The following is a 19,036-nucleotide window of genomic DNA, read 5'->3' as shown; positions in this document are numbered from 1 at the left end:
CAGAAGGAGCAGGACTAAAAGATCTCAACAATTTGTCATTATTCTTGTGTAAAGATCTATTTTCTTTTCTATAGTATTGTAAACGTAAACGCTGCTCATAAAGACATTAACGCTTACAATAAATATAACCACCTGGCACATGGCTCTCATGAGAACAGTCACTGGGCAGTGATTTTGTTCTCCTTCAAATCTCCTCCACAATTGTTCTGATTAAAACTTTCCATTGGTTGTTAATGTAAATGGGCCTTCAATGGCTACCTGTGTTATAGGTGAATGTAAGAAACTTTGTAATATACCTTATCAGAGAAAAATGCCTTGTTTTTTCAGTTATCAACATCTCCCCCCCCCTTCTTTCCTAAACTAACATGTTCTCTGAAATCTGTGATACATCTATCTTGAGACCAAGATGGCTGCCTGCTCACTGAAGGATCAGATTACATAATTCCATAAAATTTATAGGGAAGAGGGAAGGAGCAGTTAGCAGCAGTGAGATAGAAGACAGGGGCATGATTCAGCAGCTAATATTAAGTGCTTTATCTCGGCTTTCTTTACATCACTACTGATCAGTTTTTCTCTATAACAGCCTGTATACTGCCTCTAGATAATTCAGTATGAGAGATAGAGCATTCGGGACGAGAATTTCTTGCCTCCATGTGTACTCTATGTGGAGACATGATAACAGCTATTCTCCAAATATCATCTCAGCGACAACTAGGAAATAGGGATGCAGCTTGCAGAGGAAAGAACTGATATAATATGGCATATACAAGTCATATAATGATCAGATATAGTGCTATTACTCATGTATACATATATGGAAACTTCTTCTGAAGAACACATAGCAGTCTCACAGCCAAATAATATAACAGTAGTGCCGTAACTGATGCACGAGTGTTAGTATTAGTATTAATTCTGAATTATAATGCACAATTGGGGAGTGTTATTAAGCACCAGACATTATGTTTGTGCATTTCGTAGAATTTTCTCTTTCCTTTTAGACTTCTCTGGTCCAATGAGCCTTGCAAAAAGTAACAATCTCATATGTAATAAGCATTAAGCAAGGTGAATCTCCCCAAGACATACATATCTTGCACGCCACTGATTAGCTCCAGGCTCGTTCACATTGAGCATTGTAATGAAATCTCCTCATTCTCCTGACAAGCTTATGATTTGATACTCTGTATCTTATATTGCTTACAGCATAAGATGTCATCAGATTTACAGGTAACAACTCTGACAAGCAGTATGAGAATTTTTCAAAGATCAGGATAAAGTTGTAAGGCTTAGCTCTACCTGAACTCAACTTAAGAAATAGCACAATGTACAACTTTTCCTAGGGTTAAGCTCAGCGGGCACATGTTTTTCAGCTTGTACTCGCTGACTTTATACTTTCCCTTTTCCCTTTAATTCACATAAATAGAAATCTAGCCTGTACGATAGGAAGTATCATTATCAATCACATTTTTTTTTATCTTGCACATTTGTAGCAAGCACAGATATAGCAAACACTAACCAGACACTAAACTTCTCAAATTCAACGTTACAACAAACTATACATTGACTTAATGGGAAAAAAAATGAAGAAGGCATGTAAAAGTTTACTGCAACTCTGTTATATCAGGTAAACGTTTACTACATCTGTATTTTTACAAATACCGTATTTATTAAAATGCAGTCTAAAATGTTTCCTGGTCTACCATAGACTACACAAAAAATTAGCTCCATTCAGGGTTTTATAAGAATACAGTTTAATAAGTTGCCTAGGATTAGAAAAACATGACTTCTTTCTCCCAGAAACAGTTCCACACCCGTCCACAGGTTCTACATGGTATTAGGAATTACTCAGTACTATTCCATTCAATGGATCAGAGCTCTAAAACCAAACACAAGCCATTTGGCAGGTGTAGACATGTTTTGTAATCCTGGACAACCCTCTAAATAGAATTCAAGAGTCAGCCATCCAAAGGCTATTATAGAAACAATGGGAATTTCCACACTGATCGGGGATAATACAATTGCAACGTTCATCATCACAAACATGCCTCTGTAAATGGATTTTGCTATTTAATTATATAGAATATGCTGAGCCGATAACCAATGCTTATGAAAATAATAATATTTTGATATTTACATACAAATCAATGAGAAAATTATATTTTCATAGTAACTAAAAAAACTCAGTCTAGAGGTATTTGCAACAAGCTTAATTTCTAGACACTTTTTTCATTTGTCTTTAAATTTCCAATGGAAATTAAATCTGTCTATTTCTAATTCCCCTCACATTTTGACACATTTAATACTGTGAGGCCTGTCACTTTCAATGTAAAATACCAGATAAATTCACTGTCCAAATACCTGGGTAGTAAATGAGTCTGATGAAGCAACTGACAGTTAAATAATTGCTACAACTTTACGAATGACATCAATGATGAAGCCAGGACGTAGGGATATAAAGCGCTACTAGCCATCGATTCTTAATAATACTTCCTGTATAAGGTATTCAGATCCATCAGCCATTGAGTCAAAGTCAATTAAATACATAAATGTAAATGACACAGCTCATACCCATTCCCGGGATCCACGACGATTCCTCTGGGATGTGACATATCTCCTTCCAATAAAGTTTTTCTGCTCTGTGACGCTTTCTCCAAGCGTGCTACATTTATAGTTTTCTTGTGTCCATCATTTGTCCAGAATAGATTATTCCCAATCCAGTCAACAGCTATCCCTTCCACGTTGTCAAGATCTGTTTAACATAATAACCAGAATAAATTAACATGCTCTCAGTATGCATTTTATTTCAATCCTTCGCCCATAAAGTGTGTGTAACAGCTTCCAGAGTGCTGAATTATTAAAGTTTTGAGGACTATATTTGGAAGAGAAACATTTTCATCCTTAATAGATATTCAAGGGTTAAAGGGGTTGTCTCATTATATAAAATGGGGGCATATCGCTAGGATATGCCCCCATTGTCTTATAGGTGCGGGATCTGCACCTATATCGAGAATGGAGCCCCACAAGGAGGTGGCAAGAGGACTCCGGTCCGGCCACCACCAAGCCGGCTCCCATATAAGTGAATGGGAGCGCATGTGTGGCCCCCACTCTTATTCATGTCTATGGGGCCGACAGAAATAGCCGAGCCAGCGCTCGATGCCCTCCTCCACTTGTAGGGCTTTGTTCTTAATATGCCTCCATTGTCCATGATGAGACAACCCCTTTAACTGCAATTAGAAAATATGTGTTTTCTTGATAAGACCATTTATTATTGTCAGAGAAGTATTTTTTTTCCAGCGATACATTCCCACTGCTGTGCCTCTGCAGGCAGGGGAAATAGACCATTAAAAGCAAGGTCAGACTGACCCCCCAGAAGACCAGAGGATACTTCAGATGGTCCAGGATCTGAACCTTGGTAAGATTCAAAGGTCCAGAAGAAAAAAAATAACATTTGACTACCTTTGGGGCCAATAAAGAAGTTATAGACTACTAGACTTTATTGATGATACAGGCATATATTTTCCTCTGATGGGCCCAAGGAACCCCAGTTTATAACTGATTTCAAGGCATCATTTCAAATCAACTAGGCCAGATCAAGGCTATCAATGTGGATTCGACTCTTATTAATACCTTTCCTGCAATGATTTTCATTATGCATTCTCTTGATGAGACAATGCCTTTTAATCACTTTAGAACAAAGCTTAAAAGGATTGTTTCATCTCGTCCTTACTAAAGCGAGATAGGATACAGTCCCGAACACCAGCCAGCCGGGAAACAGCAAAGCTATCTGGTGCGGTGCATGAAACCTATGCATCGCAATGGGAGCTACTGAAACAGTAAGCGCCGAGGCGCTCTGCTGTTTCCTGGCTGGCTGGTGGTCGGAACTGTATCTCATCTTGCCTAACAGCGAGAAGAGACAACCCCTTTAAAGGAGAGTTCATTTTCTGTTCTTCTGATCCATCAGAAGAACAGAAAAAAAAAAGAGAAAAAAAACAGGATCCTGTAATAAAACAGATCCTGTTGCACATTTGACATCTGTTTGAGCCATTTCCGTCTGAGATCTGTTTTTTCAGATTGAAAACAAAGTACTGACACTAGCGATTTTTTGGTGAGTGGAGTAGGGCTTCGGTTAGGATTTAGGTTGTTGTCAGAATTCACGTCTTTTCTTTATTAATGATTTTTACAGTATATTCTTTTTGGTATTTTTTGGCCTGCAATATCAGTGCAGAATAATCCGTTCCGCAGTTATAATATAGCCAAAGACTACACAATATAGCCAAGTTTTTTGCAGCATGCAACTTTGGAATTATTTTCTCACATGGATAATCAATCCTATTTTTGTAATCGACTTTAATTACCAGCTTCTTGATATTGAAAGATAGCAGAAAATGCGTCATTTAACTAAAGCTACTTTAATTATATACTGATGAACAATATTTCTATTGCTTTGTAGCACAGAGGCAAAAGTGAAAGTGCCTCACAGCGTATTACCATACCCAAACTGGAAATGGAAAAGTGTCGAATTGTTGCCTCCTTAACAGTCAAGAAAAGATGTTCTTGAAAGTGAAGTTCTTACGGTACCAAACTTCAATGAAGCCACAACCTCCCATGGAAGGGCCAACCCATGAGATGCTAGCCCCAATAGTGCTAGAAGAAAGGGTTTTGTGAGTCTACAATGCAGAATGTCCCTTCAAGTTGTTGATTTATTTTACTGGTAAACTTAATTCAAGTAAGTTTCATTGAATTCAATGTACATTCTTCTGAAGGCATTTCCATACTATATATTAGCAGGGCATGGAATTAAGAAATCTGGTTATGGGTGAAGGAGAACTCTATGGGACATGGGCAGAGCCAAGCAGAACCCATGGATCTGGAAGGCAATCTTTGGTCAGTGTATACAATAATTCAGAGTGGGGCTGCATGGTTACAGCAGTGTCAGACAAATGAGGGAAGGTCAAAGAATCATCAGGGGCACTTGGGTTGCAAAAGTGTTTAGGTCATACTCTGTTGACCTCCTGTGTGGTCTAAGACCTTGGGACTTGACAAGGCCATGTTAACGCTACAGATTGTTTACAAGATTGCTTAGTTAAATCAATAAACTAAGAGTTCCACAAACAGTATCTCGTGTCTATGAAGGTCATCACATTTTACAGAAATTGAAATGAGAACACAATCTCTGCTCTTCTTTATGTTTGCATCGGGTTCACTTGTTCTTGACAGTATAGACACGTTGAGTCTTGATTTGTACTTTTCTTATGTTTTGGGGGGGTATTTCAATGTAATAACTTATAATTTAGTAAAAGCAAAGAGATTGTTTCATAATAAACACATTTGACAAGTATTGTAGTATTCACAAAGAAAATCACTCATACCTGCAATTAGCCGCTAAGCACAACAAAAAAAAAAAAAGGAACATTATAAGATGGCGTACTAGACCCTTTATACCGGAATACAATATCGAAAACAAAAACAGAGCAATAAGTATATTATTTAGCAATCAATCCAGAATGTTTTTCTTACATTTCTGGTCAGGAATGTCAATTCGTTAGATTTCATCTAAGCTTTTTGTTCATTAAAACCTTCTGTTGCTGATATACAATAGAAAGGCTGTGATTTCTCAGCAAAATATACCAATCACCCACTGTATTAAAACAAGTAGCGTGTATAGCATTGCTTGTCTGGTCACAATGGCACCAAAAAGGGAACATAATGATCTGAGATGTCTAATGAGTGGGGGTGAGAATCTTCAAAATTATGTTGGTCTTCTTTATACTATATTTAATAGTTAGTGCACCTACCAAAGTGTTCCAAGGAAGTGGTGACAGGTTCATGGACAGCCAAGGCTCATTGATATGCATGAGGAGAAAAGTCTTAGATGCCATTGAAGAGCACAAATTACTGAAAAAAGTTTTTGTTGTCTATGATAGAAAGGAGTCAGAGTACATATTGCATTGCAGCTTGCTGACTATGGTTTCACATTATGGCTGATAGGTGTTAAAGTGATACGTGATATTAGAGATCAGTGAATATAGGTCCAATTTATTCAATTCGGCCGAGAAATCTAATTTCAGTATCAATCAATTCTACCCAAATCAAAAGTGCTTTAAATGCCTAGAAAACATTTTTCTTGATGGCAACTGACTGTATAAATAAATACTGTAATTGTAAGGCAAAGCAAAATCCCTCATGGAGGCTTGTTACCAAAATCTTGACCTCATTTACTTACCATCTTTAAGAATAGTTTCTCTCCCTGTCCCGTCAATTTTTTGTCGACCAATGAGAAAGCTGGTGGTGTCAGCAAAGTAGATATAGTTGGATTCTGCATGATAATCCAAAGCACGCGGGTTCACTAAGTTTTCTATAGGAAGCATATATTCATCAGACACTCTGGTGTTAAGATCCATCCCTCTAATTATTCCTGGCCGCCCTTTTCCATAAAATAGGAATAATTCATTCTTCGGTTCTGTAAGGAAAATACAGAGAATTTGTTCAGTCAGCCAGGGTTCACTATCCCTGCAGCGCCTCCGCAGGGTAAATGAAGCATTGCACAATGAAATCATTGGGCTTTTCATATACTAATTCTGGGTCCAGCATGCAGGAGCGAGAAGCTATTTAGGTAATAGAATATCTTGACTTAGGGGATTCCACCGTTATTATCTCAGAATTCTCTAATAGTTTACGGTATTAGACAATATATATATATATATATATATATATTAAATAAACAATTAACTACATTAATACATTATTAGATGGTAATAAATAATTTTATTCAAATTGTCCACTCACTGTAAACATGACAGATCCTATAAGATAACTTTGTATGAAGTGTAAAATTGATAACGTGTTGCAGGAATTTCATTTGACAACTCATTAGATTTTAGCTTTGATGTCATTTATGATTAAATACAGCATTCATTAAGAGTCTGGATGTAAACAGGAGAGTTCTGTGCTAGAAAATGATACCAGACAGTTTTATGTATACAGATCAGTTAAATCCACATTAAGGGTCCTCGCTTCCTACACTCTTAATTAGCATTTAACCACTTTATATTCCATCCTACAGAGGTCAGCGGCTATCAGCATGTAAACCACACAACGCATTGAGATAATGGGAATGTTATGGACACAAAGTCTATAATTATTATATAATTTTTAAAGTACAAAGTAATTACTGTTAAATCCTACATCAGAAGTAGTGTTGAGCACGAATATTCGAATAGCAAATTTTTATCGCCACTTCGAGAATTCACGAATATTTAGAATATAGTGCTATATATTCGTTATATTGAATATTCTGCATTTTTTTCCATCTGAACACGATTCCTCCCTGCTTTTTGCTTGTGGGCCAATGAGAAGGAAGCAATGTCAAGTTCACAACAATCAGTAATCTGTAGTCAGACCTGCTAAAATGTGAAGTTGCACGTAGTGTGATAAAATATTCTAATCACTGCCGATTAGCGCAATCGCAAATATATTGGAGCACTTGTCTCCATCTGCATATAAAGCTATTCTAATGTTCTGCCAACCATTTTCTCCAGTCTCAAAAAATGTAGCAAAAGTGACCCAAAAATGTAGCCAAAGTGAACCACGCCTGTATTTTGCATTACAAATTCGCATTACGCGATTTTTACATTGCCAATTTTTTGCATTCAATAAAACAATCTCGAATTCTCGAAGTTCGCGAATATATGACAAATATTCGACAAAATATTCTACAAAATATTAGTGAAATATTGCGAATTCGAATATAGCCCCTGCTGCTCATCACTAATCAGAAGCCAGCAACTTTTGGCACTCCAACTGTGAAATTACAATTCCCAGCATGGTCCATTCATTTCTATGTGAGTTCTTGTTCTATGTTAGTTCATTTAGGGATGGTTTTCATTGTTTTTTACCTCATTCTGTTGCAAGAGTTAAACCCTCATTTGGCACTGTGTGCAGCTACTAGGCTGTTTCCAATGTGCTAGTCACCTTATGCCATATATACCCTGCTGCTTGTCTCATCCTCTGCTTCTCTGCCTTATCAATTAGTTTACTAGCCTTTGTTAGAGCTTGCAAAGAGGCTATAATCTGCTTTTCTGCCTGTGTACTGTCTTCTGCCTGATTCCAGGATTCTGTCCCTCTGCCACCTGACCTGACCCATGCTCAATCACAGTACTGACCCTGTGCTGCCTGCCCTGACCTTTGGACTGTTTCATGGAATTGCACAAACTCTGCCTGACCATGGCCTGTTATTGACTATGCATTTTGCCTGATTCCTGGTGTCTCTCACTCCCATGGGTCAGTTGTTAAACACATCGGGGCAACTCCTACCAATCTGGTGGTTCCTCTGCAGTGTTGTCCAGATCCCCATATACTGTAGGTGTTAAAGGGTGATAACCAGGAGAATTCCAGGATAACGAACTTAGGTTTAGCCTATAGTCAAACCAGTTGCTTCCCGTTATACTCTTGCCTCTTATTTTATGAAAGGAAGAAGACATTGTAAAGAGATACAGTATTGATCAATAAATCAGAATGTTTGATCTATTTAGCTAAAGTAAATAAAATGAATTAAAAAGAGAATTAAATTTTTTTTATTTTATCATTAGTGATGATTCGGCTCGAGCATCTCGAAGCTCGGCACATGGCAGTATTCGGCCGAATACTGCATGTGCTCGAGCGCAACGCTCGAGTTTCCGCCCTGCACGTTTCTTGGCTGCTATGCAGCCAAAAAACGTGCAGGTAAGTACTGCCCTCACTGTAATGCCGCAGCCATGTTGGCTGCTGGCATTACAGTGATTGGCTGGCAGTAACGCGTCATCAAGAATGTTTGGCTCATTCTTAATCAGGGAGAGCTGTGCTGAAGAAGGGACAGACAGTGTAGGGAGTGATTTATGAATATTTTTACCACCAAAACATTTCTGAGACCCAAAAGTCCTCTTAAGGAGTATTGTCTGTGGCAGCAGCAATCTATATTTTTAACGCCCCCTGCGCTAAATAGCGTACAATAGTTAGGTCACTGTAGACAGTGATATTAGCTGCACCACATCTCCAGTGTAAAGTGTGCACATCCCCAAAAAAATCTGTGACATCCAGTGTCCTTTTTCCGTAGACGGTGTCCACTGCGGACAGTGACAAAAGCTGCTCCACATCTCCAGTGTAAAGTGTGCGCATCCCAAAAATATCTGTGACATACAGTGCACTTTTTCAATAGACGGTGTCCGCTGCGGACAGTGACATAACCTGTGCCACGTGTGCGCTTAAAAAATTTATCTGGGACATACAGTGTACTTTTTCCGTAGACAGTGTCCGGTGCGGACAGTGACATTAGCTGCGCCACATCTCCTGTGTAATGTGTGCGCATCCAAAAAATATCTGTGACATACAGTGTACTTTGTCAATAGACGGTGTCTGTCTCTGACAGTCACATTACCAGGGCCACATCTGCAGTGTAACATGTGCGCTTTAAAAAATGTATCTGTGACATACAGTGTACTTTTTTGCATAGACGCTGCGGACATTGACATTACCAGTGGTATCTCTCCTGTATAACATTTCCTCATCCCAAATACCTGTGACATTCCCTGTAATTTTTCAGGAGGATGAGCAGAGTGAGGAAGTGGAAGAGGAGGTGGTGGATGATGAAGTCACTGACCCAACCTGGGAAGGTGGAAAGCCGAGCGAGGACAGCAGTAAAGCGGTGGAGGGATCTGCTGCACCGCAACAGGCTGGAAGAGGCAGTGGAGTGGCAAAAGGGAGAAGGCGGGCCACACCAAACAGGCCCACAACTGTTCCATGGAGCACCCCCTTGCGGAAATCTCCCTTGCCAAGGGGTAGGTGTTCCGCAGTATGGCGCTTTTTTGAGGAAAGTGCGGATGACAAAAGAATAGTAGTTTGAAACCTGTGTTGTACCAAAATGAGCTGGGGCGTGAACACTAGCAACCTCACAACCACCAGCATGATCCGACACATGGTATCCTAGCAACGTAATAAGTGGGACGAACACCTGGGTCCACAATCTATGTCTGCAGGTCAGACCACTGACTCCTCTTCCCCTGTGTTACATGCTGGCCAATCCCCTGTTGAAGGTGCAGGCCCGGATGCCTGCTGCCCTGCACCTGGACCTTTGCAAGCACCATCAGCGACCACATCCAAGTCCGTGTCCCAGCGCAGCGTCCAAATGTCCTTACTCCAGGCATTTGAACAAAAGCACAAATACACAGCCACCCACCCCCAGGACATAGCACTAAATGTGCAGCTTTCCATATTACTGGCCCTGGAAATGTTGCCATTTAGGCTTGTTAAAACTGAAGCCTTCCGCAGCCTGATGTCGGCCGTAATCCCTCTTTACGCAGTCCCCAGCCACCACTATTTTTCAAGATGTGCCGTGCCCGCCTTACACCAACATGTGTCCCTTAACATAACACGTGCCCTGACCAACGCAGTTACTGGGAAGGTCCACTTAACCATGGACAAGTGCATTCAGCCAAGGATGCTACATTTACCTGACGGCACACTGGGTGAATGTTGTGGAGGCCGGGAGCGATTCGTACCCTGGGATGGCACAGGTGCTATGAACGCCAAGGATTGCAGGCCCTACGTCGATCAGGGTTTCCGCCAGCACCTACGTTAGTGGCTCCAACCTCCACTTCTCCTCCTACACCTCCTACTCCACTTCCACCTCCGAATTATCTGCGGCCAGTCAGTCATCAGTCAGTAGCTGGAAGCAGTGCAGCATTGCAGTGGGGAAGCGGCAACAAGCCGAGCTGAAGCTGATATGCTTAGGGGACAAACAACACACCGCCGCAGAGCTGTGGCAGGGAATAAGAGACCAGAATAAGCTGTGGCTCTTGCCACTCAACCTAGAACCAGGCATAGTTGTGTCTGATAATGGCAGTAACTTGGTGGCAGCTTTGGAGGTCGGCAAGCTCACACACTTCACATGCCTAGCTCATGTCTTAAACTTAGTGGTTCAGTGGTTTCTCAAAACCTACCCCAATTTGCCTGAGCTACTTGTGAAGGTGCGCCGCGTGTTTGCACATTTCCGCAAGTCATCAACAGCTTCAGCCAGTCTGTCAATTCTGCAGCAGCACTTGAAATTGCCAGCTCACCGGCTGTTGTGCGACGTGAGCATGCGCTGGAACTCTACGTTCCACATGTTGGCCAGGATTGGGAGCAGCAGAGGGCAGTAGTGGAATACCAGCTGAAAAATGCTTGTCGCCGTTCCAGTCAGCTTCCGCTATTCACAAGCCAGGAGTGGGCATGGATGTCTGACCTTTGTGAGGTTTTAAGAAACTTTGAGGAATCAACACAGATGGTTAGTGGCGGTAACGCTATTATCAGGGTAACCATCCCACTTCTGAGTCTACTCAAACGCTCGCTGCTCACAATTAAGGATGATGCTTTGCATGGGGAAGAGGTGAAAATGGGGGAAGACATTACACAGGGTGATAGCCAGACCACCCGCAGTTCATCTTCTCAGCGCGAATTGGACGACGAAGAGGAGGAGTAGGACGAGACGGTTGCTTTCGCTACAGAGGGTAATACCCATGGAAGTTTAATTCCATCTGTTCAACGTGGCTGGGCAGAAGAGGAGGAAGAGGATAAGGAGATTGAGAGTGATCCTCCTGATGACAACAGCGAAGTCTTGTTTGTTGGGACTCTGGCACATATGGCTGACTTCATGTTAGGCTGCCTTTCCCCCGACCCCCTTGTTATACGCATTTTAGACAACACGGATTACTGGTTGTTCTGGTTGTTCACCCTTCTTGACCCCCGCTACAAAGAGAACTTCTCATCTCTCATTCCTCTGGTGGAGAGAACGAGCAAAACGGTGCAATACCAAAATATCCTTGTTAAAAAATTGCTCCAAGAATTTCCATCTGACAATGCTGGCGGTACAGTCCGTACTTCCTTGGCCAGGAGGAGGGGAGACAAGGGGAACACACAGCAGTTCCAACAGAGGCAGAACAATACTCTCCAAAGCCTCGGAGAGTTTTATGAAACCCCGCCAGCACCCTCACCCTGATGCACGGCCTATTGTCACAAGGAGGGAAAATTTTTGCAAGATGGTGAAGGAGTACATAGCAGACCGTGTCAGCGTCCTCAATGATCCCTCAGTGCTTTACAACTACAGTATGTCCAAGCTGGACACGTGGCACGAACTGGCGCTCTACGCTTTGGAGGTGCTGGCCTGCCCTGCCGCCAGCATTTTGTCTGAGCGGGTATTTAGTGCTGCTGGTGGCATTATAACAGATAAGCGTATCCGCCTGTCATCTGAAAATGCTGACAGGTTGACTCATATAAAAATGAACAAGGCCTGGATTGACCATGACTTCTCGACTCCACCAGAGGAAAGCTGATGAACATAAAGGCACTTTAAATGTGTTGTTTATAATGTACTGAATACACTGTATTACCATGCACCCCTTCCACCACAAACAAGAGTATATGGTTGAATCTTCCTTTTCTCATCCTCCTTCTTCTCTTACATTATATCAACATGCTTATTCGTCACATATAATACCCTTGCATATATGCCCTTCGCATATAATGTTTTACAGGGTCAGCTCAGCTGCAGGCCCTCATATATAATTTTTTAGAGGGTCAGCTTACCAGCAGGCCCTCACCTACAATGTTTTACAGGGTCAGCTCACCAGCAGTCCCTCGCATATAATGTTTTACAGGGTCAGCTCACCAGCAGGCCCACACCTACAATGTTTTACAGGGTCAACTCAACAGCAAGCCCTTGCATATAATTTTTTACAGGGTCAGCTCACCAGCAGGCCCTCACCTACAATGTTTTACAGGGTCAACTCAACAGTAAGCCCTTGCATATAATTTTTTAAAGGGTCAGCTCACCAGCAGGCCCACACTTACAATGTTTTACAGGGTCAGTGTCACGAAGGTGTCAAGAGCCACGTCTGACTCCATTATACCCGGGGTCAGGAAGTCGCAGCGGGTGGCTGCGCGTTCGATGTACAAAGACAGTGCTGTTTCGTAATGGTAGCTTTCTGGGTTTGCCTTGCAATCCTTTTTGGCTCACTCAGGGATCCGTAGCTCCTCCTCCTCAGCTGTTTCTTGTCCAGCAATCCCAACCTCCTTATATTCCCATCTCCCACTTTCTCTGGTTGCCAGATATAGAGCTTCCTGCCTGGACTTCTATACTGACCCACTGGAGCTGAGTAGCTGAGATCCATGGTTGTTGTTCCAGAGTGTTCCCCTCCGGATCCCTGTTGGGCCTTGGTGGTCTGCTGTTGTCGCCCACCTGGGATTATATGTTTGTCTGTTTTGTCTTTCCTCTCCTTGGTGTTTTCCTCTTAGTGTCAGTGGTGCGGACTAGTGATCCCACTGCCCTGTTCACTACACAGGGCTCATCTTAGGGAAAGCCAGGGTTTAGGCACGTGACCGGCGTCACGCAAAGGGAGGGAAATGGGAAGGCCGTGTCCAAGGGGGAGGGAAAGGTGGTGACCCCTGACTCACCTTGCGGCTGGCACCTGACTGCCCTGACGTCCCTAGACGGGTTCCTCACCCGTACGCCGATCACGTGCCTAATCCCTGGCTTTCCCTAAGATGAGCCGTGTAGTGAACAGGGCGGTGGGATCACTAGTCCGCACCACTGACACTAAGAGGAAAACACCAAGGAGAGGACAGACAAAACAGACAAACATATAATCCCAGGTGGGCGACAATAGCAGACCACCAAGGCCCAAAAGGGATCCGGAGGGTAACACTCTGGAACAACAACCAGGGATCTCAGCTACTCAGCATGTTGATGTGACTGCTGACAAAAGCAGCAGGATAAATTCTGAAGTGTTTCGGGCAATATTATCTGCTCATATTCAGCCAAATTCTTCAGAATTCGTTGGATGGCGCTTCACAGTGCAGATGGACAATGACCCAAAGCATACTGCAAAGGCAACCAAAGAGTTTTTTAAGGGAAAGAAGTGGAATGTTATGCAATGGCCATGTCAATCACCTGACCTGAATCCGATTGAGCATGCATTTCACTTGCTGAAGACAAAACTTAAGGGAAAATGCCCCAAGATTAAGCAGGAACTGAAGACAGCTGCCGTAGAGGCCTGGCAGAGCATAACCAGGGATGAAACCCAGCATCTGGTGATGTCTATGCGTTCCAGACTTCAGGCTGTAATTGACTGCAAAGGATTTGCAACCAAGTATTAAAAAGTGAAAGTTTAATTTATCATTATTATTTTGTCCCATTACTTTTGGTTCCTTAACAGGTGGGAGGCACATATGCAAACTGTTGTAATTCCTACACCGTTCACCTGATTTGGCTGTAAATACCCTCAAATTAAAGCTGACAGTCTGCAGTTAAAGCACATCTTGTTCATTTCATTTCAAATTCATTGTAGTGGTGTATAGAGCCAAAAATTTTTGAATTGTGTCGATGTCCCAATATTTATGGACTTGACTGTACATGTAAATATACAGGGTGTGCCTGGTTTAATGTTTGGGTTCTCCCATTGACTTCCATTATACTCGGGTGCTCGGTAGAGCACCCAAGCATCCTGATGTGTTGGGCCAGAGCACCCGAGCACTTTGGTGCTCGATCAACACTATTTATTATCTTTCTGGCTTACTATAGTTGACAATGAATGGACAGAAGCCAAACTTATTACCAGTTATTTGCATTTCTCTGTGACTGTATATTCACATTCCAGCTGTGATTTCTATTTAAAACATTTTCTAAACATTTGCGCTACAAGCCATCAAATGGTGTTATTCTCTCCCCTTGCCACCCTGTGCTGCCTTAGAAATCATCTGATTGTTTTACATACTTTTGCAGGACCTTCCATCACTTGCCAGGCTGAATCCAGTTTTGCAGCGACAGGTCCTTGTTTTGTAGCTGGATCCGAGCAGACAGATGTGCGAGCAGCCCCCTGGCATGCCATCTGGGTTTATTTCACATGCATGGCTCCTGACTGCAAGAAATCATGGCAAAACATTACGCGTAAATTACTTTTTAAAATAAACATTATTTACTTCAGTATGTTAACGTCACTGACATCAAAATTGATGTTATTTTAACAGCGACTGCCTTCTCGGTTTGTCATGAATTAAACATATTAATTCAAATAAGAGCATTAAAGATCCTTCATTCATCCATTGGTTCATTGCTATAAAAAAGGATAAACATTTTTAAAGGATCCACCAAATAATAAAACTTCACATATGCTCATGATTTTTTCTCTGTAATGAAATAATCACTAACTTTTCACACAACTTTGCATACATAAACAGTACAAGGGACCAAAAGAAACTTTGTAATATAAATTTTTAAATAAGAAACATCTAGTTCTCCTGGTATCAGCTCCCCCCTCCCCCATCCCCACACTCGATAATTGCCTTTGACTTTCAAAAATGCTTTTGTCTAGTCTAGTAGGGATCATCTTTGCAGGAGGATCACATTAAATATGTCAATATTCATGGTGGGGGGGTAAGAAGGAGCTAAGGAGACACATACACAAAGAGAGACTGCACAGCTACATGAAATGCTTTCAAACAGGTCAGTAACTTTCTGTAATGTCCTCTATTATCTTAGGGTTACTTTTGAGTAACTGTGAGACAGTTAGGAAGTAGAGTTCCCTCTACTTTCTGTATGTTCAGTGGATGTCTCCACCCAGAAATTTTTCCTCATGTACACACACTACACTATTGATTAATGCAGTTATGTTGAAAACTCAGTGCCACTTTAATATTCATTGCATTTCATATGCTAGAGTTTGTGCCTCTGAGCTGCTGTTCTCCAGGAACAGGAAACTGCAACCATAGTCAGCCATTTTTAAAACTATGGAGAATATAAGTAGTCACTTCTCTGTCTCCATTCCTGTCAATCTTGCATATGTTACCACCATCAGTAATCCTCTATGCTTTACGAGCCTTATTGGATTATTACACTAGAGGAGGAGGATACTTCTAGAGTTGAGCGAACACCTAGATGTTCGGGTTCGGGGAGTTCGGCCGAACTTTAAAAATATTCGGGTTCGGGACCGAACTTAATCCAAACTTGGACCCGAACCCCATTGAAGTCATTGGGGACCCGAACTTCACTTTATTATTTTCCGTTATAACATGGTTATAACAGAAAACAATAGTATTAGATTTTTCAGATCGGAGTTTTCACGATCGTGAAAAGATTGTGAAAACTCAGATCCGACAGTATATTCTAACACAGAAGCGTTCCCATGGTGATGGAGACGCTTCAAGTTAGAATATACTAAAAACTGTGTACATAACTGCCCCCTGCTGCCTGGCAGCACCCGATCTCTTACAGGGGGCTGTGATCTGCACAATTAACCCCTCAGGTGCCGCACCTGAGGGGTTAATTGTGCGGATCTCAGCCCCCTGTAAGAGATCGGGTGCCGCCAGGCAGCAGTGTGCGCCCCCCTACCCCCCCCCCACTATTAAAATCATTCATGGGCAGTGCGCCCTAACCCCCCCTCACCAGTATTACAATCATTGGTGGCAGTGCGCCCTCAATCCCCCCTCCCTCCCCAGTATTAATCATTGGTGGCAGTGCGCCCTCAATCCCCCCTCCCTCCCCAGTATTAATCATTGCTGGCAGTGCGCCCTCAATCCCCCCTCCCTCCCCAGTATTAATCATTGCTGGCAGTGCACCCTCAATCCCCCCTCCCTCCCCAGTATTAATCATTGCTGGCAGTGCGCCCCCCCCATCATTGGTGGCAGTGGCAGTTCCGATCGGAGTCCCAGCAGTGTAATGCTGGGTCTCCGATCGGTTACCATGGCAACCAGGACGCTACTGAAGTCCTGGCTGCCATGGTCAGTTATTCAGCATTGTACGGTGCTGGGGCCGGCGGGCGCTCTTTCTTCTCAAACTTACAGGTCTGTGTGGTGCATTGCTATAAGCATACGCCGCAAAGACCTGTGAGTTTGAGAAGAAGGAGCGCCCGGCGGCCCCAGCGCAGGTAAGTACAATGCTGACTAACTGACCATGGCAGCCAGGACTTCAGTAGCGTCCTGGTTGCCATGGTAACCGATCGGAGACCCAGCATTACACTTCTGGGACTCCGATCTGAACTGCCGCTGCCACCAATGATGGGGGGGCGCACTGCCAGCAATGATTAATACTGGGGTGGGAGGGGGGATTGAAGGTGCACTGCCAGCAATGATTAATACGGGGGGGAGGGATTGTCAGCGCACTGCCAGCAATGATGTTTAATATGAAGGGGGGGATCCGCACTGGCCACCAATGATTGTAATACTGGTGAGGGGGGGTTAGGGCGCACTGCCCATGAATGATTTTAATAGTTGGGGGGGCGCACTGCTGCCCGGCGGCACCCGACCTCTGACAGGGTGCTGTGATCCGCACAATTAACCCCTCAGATGCGGCACCTGAGGGGTTAATTGTGCGGATCACAGCCCCCTGTAAGAGATCAGGTGCTGCCAGGCAGCAGGGGGCCGTTATGTCTACAGTTCTCAGTATATTCTAACTTGAAGAGTCCCCATCACTATGGGAACGCCTCTGTGTTAGAATATACTGTCGGATCTGAGTTTTCACGATCTAACTCAAATCCGATGATATATTCTAACATAGAGGCGTTCCCATGGTGATGAGGACGCTTCAAGTTAAAATATACCATCGGATTGGAGAAAACTCCGATCCGATGGTATATTAATATTACCCGAACACCGAACCCAAACCCGAACTTTTACTGAAATGTTCGGGTTCGGGTGCCGAACACCGTAAAGTTCGGGTTCGCTCAACCCTAGATACTTCTAGATAACAACAAAGATCTGTGCTACATGGACTCCCCTTGTAAATGTGAAAACCTAAAGTAGATAGTTCAGCATCTCAGAATCCATAAATTTGGGCTTTATTCAAGAAAATCCATACATAACATGTGGTTCCAAAAAGATCCAAATAATTCCTACGCATTTTGGACAGCTCCCATGTCCTTCCTCATGACAGTAGGACACAGAAGCTGTCCAGAACATGTAGGCGTTGTTTGGCTGTCTTTGCAGCTACTTGTTATGTATGGATTTTCTTGATTTAAATCTGATTTATGAAGATGCTGGACCAATTTGTACATTTGATAATACTCCTAATCTGATTAAATGTCTAAATATTGGCCCACTACAACTTCCAGCATTCAATAACAGCTGGAGAGTATCTGGTTTATTTAAATGGAGGAGATTCTGAACAAAATTAGAAATAAGTTTTAAACGCTAAACATTTAACCAATCCTTGTGGTGCTTACCTGATGGCTGGGTGCGTTTATGATAGATCTTTATACCGTGGGCATTTTCCAGCATCAGTAATGACTTAACATCTGTGCTATTGAACCTGTTAATTTTCAGGATATTGGAATTATCCGTATTGGTTGCATATAAATAGTTTTCAAATAAAGATAATCCATATACTTGAGTGACCTACAAAAACATGAAAGGTGGAAATAGTTACAAACTGTCCTATGAGAATTACAATATATTGATTGATTTATTCATTCATTCTATTCTTCGTGCATTTATTCACTTCTTGTTTCAGTCATTTATTCCCTTTAATAGTCATTTTATATTTACGAATTACTATTTAACTATGACTTTCCATAAACCCATAGATAAATTAAAGGGAACCTGCCATCAACTTTATGCTGACCTCACTGAGTACAGCATAAAATAGTGACAGAAATGATGATTTCAGCGGTGTGTCACTCATGAGCTAAAAGTATGTGGTTGCCGAGAACTGGCATCATAATCATTGCAGCCCAGGCCTTGAAAAGAGTCAAATCTACTTGGGAAGAGTCATGGTTATTCCTATTCTCCTGCACTTTCACCCATCTGCTGATGATTGGCAGTTCTCTCCTAGAGAGAACGGGAGAAAACTAGGTAGAAGCCGGTCAGTCATCAGCAGGTGGGCAGGAGAGCAGGAATTCATGAATAATCATGACTCTTCTCAGGCAGCCATGACTATTTTCCAGGACCAGTCTGCAATCATTGTGATGTTGGCTCTCGGCAACCATTTACTTTTAACTTATAAATGACAGACCGCTGAAATCAACTCACCTGTCTCTACTTT

The 19,036-nt window shown here is 42.4% G+C and overlaps 1 protein-coding gene across 1 annotated transcript in view; it reads right to left on the bottom strand.

The window, feature by feature from the left end:
* The window catches only part of LRP1B (LDL receptor related protein 1B), a 1,344,280-nt gene that overhangs the window by 754,214 nt on the left and 571,030 nt on the right, over positions 1 to 19,036 (bottom strand). The window contains exons 10-13 of the mRNA XM_040441523.1: positions 18,219 to 18,390; positions 14,778 to 14,921; positions 6,221 to 6,457; positions 2,566 to 2,746 (exon numbers count right to left, since the gene is read on the bottom strand). Coding sequence (XP_040297457.1) covers positions 2,566 to 2,746; positions 6,221 to 6,457; positions 14,778 to 14,921; positions 18,219 to 18,390 — 734 coding nt within the window. The remainder of the gene's footprint in view (positions 1 to 2,565; positions 2,747 to 6,220; positions 6,458 to 14,777; positions 14,922 to 18,218; positions 18,391 to 19,036) is intronic.

This window comes from Bufo bufo, chromosome 7 (assembly GCF_905171765.1).
Source record: "Bufo bufo chromosome 7, aBufBuf1.1, whole genome shotgun sequence".
Classification (NCBI taxonomy): domain Eukaryota; kingdom Metazoa; phylum Chordata; class Amphibia; order Anura; family Bufonidae; genus Bufo; species Bufo bufo.
This window is presented reverse-complemented; position numbering and strand designations above follow the sequence as displayed.